Here is a 10,356-nt window from a genome sequence, read left to right as displayed (position 1 = left end):
TTTAATCTAAAATTCTCTGAAATTTTTTTAACAAATTCGGTCATGATCTTTCCCCGCTGCCAGGATCACTGGACATTCTTTTCCGCTCCTCAAACCGTCAAAATGCTATTTCAGACACTGGAAAATGCAAACCCGGAAAACTCTAAAATCGCCCCGTCCCTACAGCGGGAGCGCGGGGCCCGCAGCCCCAGCCCCAGCCCCCAGCCCGCTCCTTGGAGAGCGCGGAACATCGCAGCCTAATAATGAATCCAGAAACCCGGAGCGAGGGGTCGACTCCCGTTCCTGCGCTCGGCGGCGAGCTGTGCTCGTCCTCGCCTCCCCCTATTTAACCACTCAGTTAAGAGGAGAAAGGTGAGCTCCCCATTACGCCGTCCCCAGGCATTTCGGTGCCTCTCTCGTTCCCCTCTTCATTGGCAAGCCCGGCCCGAGCAGCACGCACACGGCCCGGCCGCCTCAATCTCCTTTCTCTGTTAGAATAATATTGTTCCTAACGACGTGGCCGGAATAGACACTTGCGTATTAAAAGTGGGAGGGGGGGGGGGGAAGATGAGAAGGGAATATTTAGTGTAATCCAAGTGGTTGATTATCCATATTCTGATCAAAAAGAGTTTATGAGGCCTGCTGGGAGTGATTAGATTAATGTAATGTGGTTTGAAGGGTCTGTGTTTTCTCTCTTAATTTGGGTCATTACTTGGAAAGCAAGCGTGAGATCATTTTATCTGCATGCAAGGAAAGATAGTCATTCAGGAGTGGTTTAAACGCCGTAATAAACCGACCCCGAAAAGCGGCGCTGGGAAACTCCGAGCCACCCTTCGCGCTGCCGGTCGGGGCCGCGCAGCCCCGCCGGGGGTCCTGCAAGGGCTCTGCCCCCGTTCCGGGGGGCGACAGCAGGCCTCCGAAGCTGCCCGGCTCCCTCCCGCCCTCGTTTTGCTCCTCTGATGCTCGCGGCGCTCGGCGGACCCTGAAGCGGCAGGGCCCGGCTCCCGCAGCTCCTGCAAGCCGCGTTCACAGGGGAGATAGCGCCGTGCAGCCCGGTCCCCACTCGGGCCGGGGCTCAGGTGGGAAATGAGACACCTGCGAAGGGCCGGTTTATTGTCCCATGATAGATATAGATATATTCCTCACTTATTCGAGCGTACATTTAAAATGGAGATTTACAGACACGTATAAAGAGCGCTGTCCGGGCGCCGGGCGGGGGGCGGCCAGCCCGGCCCGTCCTGGCCCGCTCCGGCGGCGCAACGGGCCATTAAATAAGATTCCTCTTATATACAACTGCGGCTCGGGGTCGCTTGCTACCGGCGGCTGAGCTCGCTGGGGAAAAGACAGAGAAGCGAAGGCTGTTTTGGATAAATAGTGCTGGCCTGGTGGAGCGGGTCTGAGTGCGGCGGCGCGCCGGGCCCTTAGCTCTGCCCGCTGCGCCCAGGGTCCCGCGGCGGAGGAGCGCTGGAGACGCTGTCGTGCAACTTTCGGACGTGCTTCTTTAAATCAAAGTTTCTGCAAAATCCTTTCCCGCAAGTGACACACGTAAAGGGCTTCTTGTCATTGTGGGTGTGCATGTGGAAAGTCAAGTTATAAATCTGGTGGAAGGCTTTGTTGCAAATGGTGCACTTGTACTGCTTCTCCCCACTGTGGGTCAGCTTGTGGTTCTTGTAGTTGCCTGCGACGGAGGAAAAAGATGGAAAACGGGGTTACCCGAGGGTGCCCGGGCCGCACGGTGCACAGGTAAGGGGGGGGGGAATTAGGAAGTGTCTCCCCCCCGCATCCCCGTCCCACTTGTCAAACTCGGTCCGCATCAGCGCGGAGCAGCGCGCAACTGGCATGGCAGAAATGAGAGGCAGGGTCAACCCGGTGACCCGCGGCAAACAGAGGGCTCTGGATTAGGACCAAGGCCCGGTACCTTTCATTTTAAAAGCATTTAGGGGGAACCGTCAGCAGTGCCCGGCGGTGCGGCCCGGCTTAGAGGGAAAGTAATTGGGAGTGGCGGCGGCTCTGCCTGCGCCCCTCGCTTCCCCCAGTCGGGCAGGGTTCGCCGCGTTTAATCCCCGCTAATGATGGGCGAGGGCCCCGGCGCGTCCCGGCTCAGCTCACCTTTCTGGTGGAAGCCCTTGCCGCAGAACTCGCAGACGAAGGGCTTGTAGCCGGCGTGGATGCGGATGTGAGTGTTCAGCGTGGAGCTCCTGTTGAACGCCTTTCCGCACTGGTTGCACTTGTGGGGTTTCTCCTGCACCGGGGTGCGAGAGGCCCGTCAGTGGGGGCTGCGCGGAGAGCAGGGGCGGCCGCCGCCTCCCACACCCCGGCTGCCCCCCACCTACCTGGGTGTGGATGATTTTGTGCCGGCACAGGGTGCTGGCCTGGCGAAAGCCTTTCCCGCAGACCTTGCAGACGAAAGGCCGGGCCCCCGTGTGCACCGGCATGTGGCGGGTGAGGTTGTAGTGCGCGTTGAACACCTGCGGGAAAGCGCCGGAAAGGCGAGGTCAGGCACGGCCCCGCCGTCGCCGCCCCCGGCCCCCCCCACCCGATGCCGGCGCCCCGCTTACCTTGCCGCAGACCTCGCAGGTAAAGTTTTTGGGCTTGCCCTCCGCCGCCCCGCCGCCGCCGCCCCCCATCTTGGCGTGGCCCTTGGGGTGGCCGCCGCGCTCCACCGCCGCCACCTCCTTCATCACCTGGTCCAGGTGTCCCGGCAGCCGCTCCTTGTGGGCGAAGGGAGTCGGCGGCGGCAGCTTCTCGGCCGCCAGCCCTGCCAGCTTGGCATTCTCCAGCAGGAAAAGCTTCTGGTGGGCCGAGAGCCCCCCCGGCGGCGGGGCGCCCAGCAGGCCGGCCGGGAAGAGCTGTCCGTGCAGGAGGTCGGCCGGGTGGTACGCGGCGTCCAGGTAGTTGAAGTAGTAGAGGGAGCGGGGGGCTGCCGGAACGGCCCCTGCCTGGTGGATGACCTGCGGCTTGATGAGCCGGCCGCTGGGCTGGCCCAGGGCGAGCTCTGCCTTGCAGCAGACGCCGCAGTTGGCTTTGCAGAGCCCCGCACCGCCCCGCAGGCTGTTCTTCCACAGCTCCGAGTAGCTGAGAGTCTTGGAGGGCAGTTCGTAGCCCAGCGGCGGGATAGGGATCACGCAGGGCAGAGGCGAGCACAGGCTCAGCGGCTTCTTGCCTGGCTCCAGCCCCGGCCCGCCGTGCCGCTCCTCGAAGGCCGGCTTGGGCTCCGACGTCTTTGCCATGATCCGCTCGATGGAGAAGGCCAGGGTCTTTGAGGGGTTAGCGGTGGCGGCCCTGCCGTCGTGCCGGGGGCAGGAAGAAGGCATGACCGTCTCCAGCGACCCCGGGCTCGCCATGTCGCTCCGCCGTGCGGAAACTTGGTGTGAGCAGCGACTCTCTCCCGCTCTCGGCTCTGCATTCCAGAAAAGCCAGGAGACAAATCAATTTAATAAGCACCTTGTTCTCCCCCCACCCCACCCCCCACGGGCACCCCCTCCCTATTTATATTCAAATGAACATATTCAGGAACAATGGCACGTAGGGTACCAGATTACTGCTCATTAAGCGGAACACGCTAAAGTAACATGCAAGCTAGACCTTGTTAGTATTTAAAAAAAAAAAAAAAGGAAAGAAAAAGAAAAACCTCCCCCAGCCCAATGCCACCCAGCCCAGCCCCACCGATGGCCACTGTCCGGGAAATGCGGGAGGAGGGGTGGGGGGGGGGCATGGCGAGGGGCGGCGGGGCTCGCCTTGGGACCACTTACCTTTGCCCAGCGCCGGCGAGACTCATCCAAGCAGCGCAGTGTGGTCACAGTCACATTTTGATAGCAAACATCTTCCTGAGCGTCAGATCACGGTCTCGTACATTTAAAGCTGACATCATATGAAGTCACTTTGAGCAGAATGACATGGGGATGCCACCATGGATCTTCCCCAAGCCGAGGCGCCGGGCTGGAGCGCGGTGGGTTGGGGCAGAGAGAGGAAGACGAGCCCCCCCTCCACGCACGATTTCCTTCCAGTTTAAGACGCACAAATCGCTCGTGTGCGAGCTGGGTTTTTCCTCTCTCTCTCCCTTCTTAAAAAGCAACTTGCAAAGCAGAGGAATCGTTTTGCATGTGGCAAATTAGAAGGCAAGTGCGATTCACAAGTTGGGTGGAAAAGAGTGCTCCAGTTCTTGCTGGGGTTAGAAGAGCCACTCCGAGTGAGCGTGCGGAATTTTTTTCTTCATCTTCCTTTTTTTTTTTTTTTTAAGAAGGGGGAGAATGATTTTTTTTTTTTCTAAAGCATCTACCACGCAACCATGCTCGAGTTATTTTGGCAACCCATCTGCAATCAGCTCCGTTGCAACCGAGCTGGAAGATAATTAATAAATTGTCACTTATCTGCGAGCCTCTCCAGCATGTATAAATTAATAGCCAACCCATTAATTAGGACAGTGCATTAATGTTAATTAAACTAAGTTTAATTCCAACCCTCTCCCCTCTCGGGGTAGCTGGTGATTAGCCTTAAATAAATGGGGAGGGATTCGTGTCCAGGACTCGATTTCGCTGCTGAAAAAAAAATTAAAATAATAATAAAAAAGACCTATGTTCAGCGAAGGGAAGTTCTGCAAGTTCACCCCCTAAAGGTGCCCGCTGCCCCGGGGGCACCCGGCGACTCTCCCTTGCCCTTCTAGCCCTTGTCCTGCTCCCCCCCGCCCGCCGCACTTTCTTCTTCCCCCTTTCCCCCGTTTCCCCCCCCGCCCCCCCCAGATAGGCGACGCTACATTATAGCGCCTGGATGCCGGGGGTTTCTTTCCTTCCTCTCTCTAATTAAAACGCCGTGATGCGGGAGGGGAGGATTTGCAGAAACCTCAGATGCGAGGACACGGTAATTGAGAGAGTCCCGCGTCCACCTGTTTGGGGGGGGGGAGGGGAGGGCCGGCTGCAGAGCAGCACCCCCCGGCTCTGATTAGCCGCCCCGTCCCTCGCCGGGGCTATTCAGCCGAACCAATTTTCCCCCGGCGATTCAGGGCGCTCAATTCTCTTTCACTTGTAGCCACTATAGCGCTGCGTGGAACCTGGTTTTGTGTGTTTCTAAAATAAAGGGGAGGATTATCCGGGGGAGAGGGGGGGAGCGAAGGGTTTAGATTGAGCCTGGCCAGAGGTAAAGCAAGCAATGAAAAGGCCCCTATATATTTTTTTTTCCGCCTCCCTCGCGCGCCTAAGAAAGTTTAGAGGAATTCGGGGGTTTTGTGCGGTGCTGACAAAGCCGCGCCTCCTCTCCCCGCCAGGGCAGCTCGCCGTCGGCTGTTTGCAGACAGGCTTTTTCACCTGCGAACCACAACACGCTCCAGAAACAAACTTTAAAAGCGGCGGCCGCCCCGGGCTGCCTGCGGGCAGAGGGGAGCGCCCAGCCCCGGGTGACACCCCGCCTGGAGCATCAGGTGTTGGCGTCCGCCCAGCCCTGCCCGCCCGGATCTGACGGGTCAGCGTGCAAGGGAGCGAGGGAACCGTCCCGCTTCTGGGGGAGAGGCTGGGACGGGACCACGGAGAACCACAGGAGCTGTGCTCGGTGTCTGGGCTGTGGGAGAGCCCGGCTGAGCCCCGGGGAGGCGCGCCGTGCTTGAGCAGCGCTGCCCGCCCAGCCCGCGCCTCCTCCGGGCAGCGGGAGCGGGCAGGCGGCGTCTGGGCTGGGCTCTGCTCGCTCCCGGGGCTCGCGGGCTTTAGCGAAGTATTTAATTAGCCTCCACAAACTTCTTTTCCTCGCCTGCAGATTATACTGAGTGGAGGGTTGGGAACTATTTTACACCTTGCCACTCACATGTTAATTAATCTCTATCTAACCCTAATTGCAGTTTATTCAAGCACCGCTCAAACAGCTCACCCACACAATAAACACTGGGGCTGCTTTTATCCATATTACTCCCCGCTCACACGTTGAGTAATTAACTCCAGTACCAACTAATAGTGCAAACAAATATTTTCTGTAAACGAGATGATTTCGGGCAGGATAAAAGAAGGGCTGCGGAGCCGGGGCCGGGAGCTCGCTGCCAGCTTCCCCGAGCCGCCCTCGTCCTTGCCCGGGTGTTTGCTGAATCGGGTCTCTCCCTCTTTCCCTCCCTCCCTGGCCAAGGGGACGACTGCCGGCTTGCTACTCCGCATCCACCGCCCTGCTCGGGGCAGCGGGTCCCGCAGGCCTCGAGGTTCCCGGGGGCGAGGAGGGGTGGTGGGGGGCTTGCGGAGCCCCGGGGCTGCCTCCTTCCTGCAGCCCGGAGAAGCTCCCGTGTATCCCGAGGCCGGGTACCGGCTTGGGCCGTGCCGCTGTCTCCCGGCCGGCTCGAAACCGGGTGCCGCACGCCTTACGCATCAGGGCGTTGAGATCCCAGCTAAGACCCGGGCATCAGAGCTCAGTATTTTAATTTAAATCGCAGGTTTAGGCACAGCTGGAGGCCGTCTCTATCGATTCGACTTCTGCTGTTCTGGCGAACATATTACAACTGACTGACTTTGAGACAGCTGCCCTAGCCCCGTTGCCTGCCCACCACCGAGCCCGAGCCCCTCTGCTCCCGGAGTGCCAAGCGGGGCGGGGGGTGTGTCGGGGGGGGGTCGAGCGGCCCAGCCCGGCTTCGGGAGGCAGGAGCGTCTGCACGTCGGGCGCGCAGCGGGCTCCCGGCTCGGCCCCGCAGCGGGCTCCCGGCTCGGGCCCGCGTTCCGCATCCCCCGTGGAGGCAGTTCTCCCGTGGGGTTTTAATCCTTCACCCCCGGCATTTGGAGGGAGAAATGGTTTGCATATTTTTCCCAATAAGGCGCACGCCGCGAAGACTTTCTCATTGCGGACGCGATCGCTCCTACGGTTATTTTTACGCCGCTGCCTCCCCAGAAAAACGAGTGCGGTGCCCGGGCAGGCCGGGCCGGAGCCATGCGGGACACGCAGGGTCACCCGCGGCTTCTCTAGCGCCCGCTCCTCTCGGCGGTCCCGTACGCTTCCGGCAGTCCCAGCCCCAAACGCTCCCCGGCCGCTGACATCGAAAACCGGCGGGGGTTCCCCTTTCGCTCTTGGACGGCCAGACCCTGTTGGTGAGGGACTCCCGGGGACGCGTCCCGGGTGGGTCCCAGGCGGGTGGGAGCGCAGGGCCCCGCAGGCCCGGCCCAGCTCCCCACGTCCGTCGGGCCGCCTCCGCCCGGGCAGCCGGCGCTGGGCATTTCTGGTCTACTGGAAGATAACTTAGGATCCTCCTAGTTATTTAACTTGGCAGCTGCTTAAACTCCACAGTGGAAGCTGCCGAAAGTTATTAGCGTTATGCTTCAATCTCCCCGAAATGGTGGCTTTTATTTCTATGCTGCTTTGCTTTCTATAGGTATTTTTCTAAATACTTTTTTCCCAATTTTTTTTCCTTATAATTTTTTAATAGAAGGTGATGGGCTGCCGGGTGAGCCACCAGCCCAGGCACTTAGAATCGGGCTGTCTTTGTGAGCCAGGGTGGGGGAGCAGCTTTTTCTGTGGCTTTGCAGCTTTTTCAAAGGTGCGCTGGAGGGGCCCACGGCTGGGCTGGGAGGAGGGCTGGGCTGCGGAGCTGCCCGGCCCTGGCCCCACCGTGCTGGATTTGGGTCTGTCTCCATACAAGGCAGTAATTACGACCTGAAAGGGTCAGCCCAGGGATGCTCCCAAGGTGTTTGGTCGCAGGTCGGTTTGCAATGGTCAGAGACAGACACTGTTTGAACAAATTAATGAGCGACGAACAGAGAAGTCAGGGTAGCAAAGTTTGGGGCAGGGATGAAGCGAGGGTTGTTACCCACGTGAATCTTTCCCGTTATTCCTTAAACCGCAATACTTTGTACAACGGGAGCAGTACCCCTGCAGTACTGTGTGCCTTAGTTCCCATGGGCAGTCCATCCTATCCTGCAGGGCCCATAGCATCGGTAGGGTGACCCTGCTGCCCTGTCACCCAACGGAGACTGCCACGCTGGGGCAGGGGTAGTGCCTGGCAAGGCCACCTTGGATGGAGCAGAGGCTTTGAGACCCTCCAGAATATTTTTGCATCCCTTTTATTGAGTTATGTACGTTCCTGCCTATCTCTAGGCAGATAATTTTATTTTGTATTTTCAGATTTTTTTTTTTTTTAATTAGGGACCTAAGTTTTTGGACCACTGTACAGATCCCAGAGGACCTGTAGTTAGTAGGGATTTTGGAAGCAAACTGGCTCAGAGTCTTTGCATGGCTGTGCTGGTCTACTCTGTCAGTGATGGCAGGAGTAGAAAACATCGATGTTTTCAACCTGAATTCAATTTTAAAAGCTGGTATCTGACCTGCTTCTAAAGCTGTTTGAAATCTAGTCCCACTGCAGAGCAACTGGCAGGGCACTGTGGCAGGAGCTGCACAGAGTGCCTCGATGACAATCAAATGGGCTTATGTAATTCTAAAAATGGCAACTCCTTACTTGCCACATCTCTTTCTGTCTATGCGGAGAGTCCTGCAGAGATGCCAAACAGAAGCAATTGAATGAACTCTTTTCCCGGCTCATTCCTTCTTCCGCAGCTCAGAGAAAGTGAGCCAGAGCTTATTCTAGTTTGCCTGTCAACAGGAATGGTAACTAACGGTTCGATCCCAGCCAGGCTTTATGCCCCAAAAACGCTGCCTGCCTGCCTGCCTGTGAGGAGCGGAGAGAGACATCATGAGGGAAATCTAGTTCCTGGTGCGAGACTGGTCTAGCCCAGGAGGCAGGCGAGGAGTCGGTGGAATCTACACCATATCCAAAGCCAACCTGGCCAATAAGGCAAGGAAGAAACTGTTGAAAGGGTGAGCTGCTATTCTTCATCTTTATTGTCGGAAATAGTCATCCTTCGCGTTGCAGTAATGGAGCAATGCTGCGTTTCATTTCTGAACACTGAAACTGAAAGATGTTCCTTCCTAATGTTTTGAAATGTTGTACTTTTTTGTTTTGAAAGAGTGGGAGCTTTTAAGTTTTTCTGGGTTTGTAGGGGTTTTTTCCCCTTATTTTCTATTTAGGAGAAAAGGTGGGAGGAAGTAGAGAAGGAGAATATAATAGGGAGATGGCCTTGTTCTCACTTTCCTACTAAAAACGTTTCAGGAAAAGGAGCAAAAAGCAGTGAAAATGGGTAGAAGCCCACTTCAGTTTTGTGTTCCTATTCCTTCCTTTTTTTTTTGCTTGAAAGAAGGATGGCCAAAAAAGTAAGTGGGACAAACTCCATGTGTTTTGAATTATTCTCCCCTTAATGAGATAGGAAAACATCTCCTTTTTGAAATTACTTGCTTTTTCAATGAAGAAAACCAAACAGAGAAAGAATCTTTTCAAAACCAGTCTTTCCACTGTCGTTTTGCCACTCACTCCTCACTCAGTATTGTCCAGTCTTTCTGGCTATGCTCTGTTAGGTTGTTTGAGATTTGTATTTGCCATTGTTTAAACTGTTGTCACAGGTGTCCCCATCTGCTGCAGAGCTGGACTCCAAGTGGAGTGGTATGGAGGTGGCAGCGGATGGCAGCATGTTGTCCCCTTCCTCTGGGGTGTGTGGGACTGGCTGGACTGCAGCGTTCCTGTCCCTCATGGTGGCTAAGTCAGAGAGAGCCTGGCAAGACTCCCAGATTGACGAGTGAAAGTGCTGCTGTGCTGCTTGGGCACAAGAAAAGGGCTGATTTAATTCCAGAAGACATGATCTAGAAGAACCACAAAACATCCCCTCAACAATGAGAACCCAAACTAAAAATCCAGACCTCGTTACTGGAGGAAAAAACTTCAATGCACAACCCAAGTATTTCCTGAATGTTCAAGAATACCCAGAACTTATGTAAAAATAAATGATAATTTATTGATTTGATTTAATTTTGAGCCTAGCTTGTGATTTTGGGGTGGGGCTGGAGATAGTTTGACTATTTCCGACAATAAAGATGAAGATGAGTTGTGAGAAAAGCCCGGGCAAGTCATCAGCCCTGGGGCACAGAGGAGCTGCTTCAGCTCCTCCTCACAAAACACAGAGCACTGCAGAACCCACCAAGAGCTCTGAGACTTCTTGGGTGTGGAGGACCTCACCAGGGTAACTGTTTCTCCATGGGGAGCTCTAGGCTTTTGGTCCCACAGTCCATGGATGAGGCTGGTGTTCCGTGGCCACGGCCAGTTTGTGTTGGAGGGACTGGCTCATCAATTCCTGGTTATACACCAAGCAGATGACCAAGGGTAGATCTGTCATGGTGAGCACTAGCTGTCCCTGGTTGGTCATCCTTCCTGTCCCCATTGGGCTGTGCTACTGGTTGACTCCCAGAACTGCTGAACACGGCTATGGGACATGTTCCTGTCCCTGATGTGAGGGTCTGCATGGGCTTAGAGGCTGCCGCGTGCTCTGCCTCTGATGTAAAACCAAACCTGCAATCTTTGCCTGTTTAGCTGGATAGAAA

The 10,356-nt window shown here is 56.2% G+C and overlaps 1 protein-coding gene and 1 long non-coding RNA gene across 2 annotated transcripts; one reads left to right on the top strand and one right to left on the bottom strand.

The window, feature by feature from the left end:
- Positions 1-1,071: 1,071 nt before the first annotated feature.
- On the bottom strand, positions 1,072-4,497 carry FEZF2 (FEZ family zinc finger 2). Its single transcript, XM_032121035.1, has 5 exons — positions 3,732-4,497; positions 2,538-3,379; positions 2,313-2,447; positions 2,089-2,221; positions 1,072-1,657 (listed from the first exon to the last, which is right to left on the bottom strand). The coding sequence occupies exons 2-5, from the start codon at positions 3,321-3,323 to the stop codon at positions 1,401-1,403; spliced, it is 1,311 nt and encodes a 436-aa protein (XP_031976926.1). The 5' UTR covers positions 3,324-3,379; positions 3,732-4,497; the 3' UTR covers positions 1,072-1,400.
- Positions 4,498-6,583: 2,086 nt separating this feature from the next.
- On the top strand, positions 6,584-9,787 carry LOC116449459. Its single transcript, XR_004242390.1, has 2 exons — positions 6,584-8,745; positions 9,385-9,787. It is a non-coding gene; the product is annotated as an uncharacterized LOC116449459 (long non-coding RNA).
- Positions 9,788-10,356: the final 569 nt, after the last annotated feature.

This window comes from Corvus moneduloides, chromosome 11, assembly GCF_009650955.1.
Source record: "Corvus moneduloides isolate bCorMon1 chromosome 11, bCorMon1.pri, whole genome shotgun sequence".
NCBI classification, from domain to species: domain Eukaryota; kingdom Metazoa; phylum Chordata; class Aves; order Passeriformes; family Corvidae; genus Corvus; species Corvus moneduloides.
Note: the sequence above shows the minus strand (reverse complement) of the source record. Positions and strands in the feature narration are given on the sequence as shown.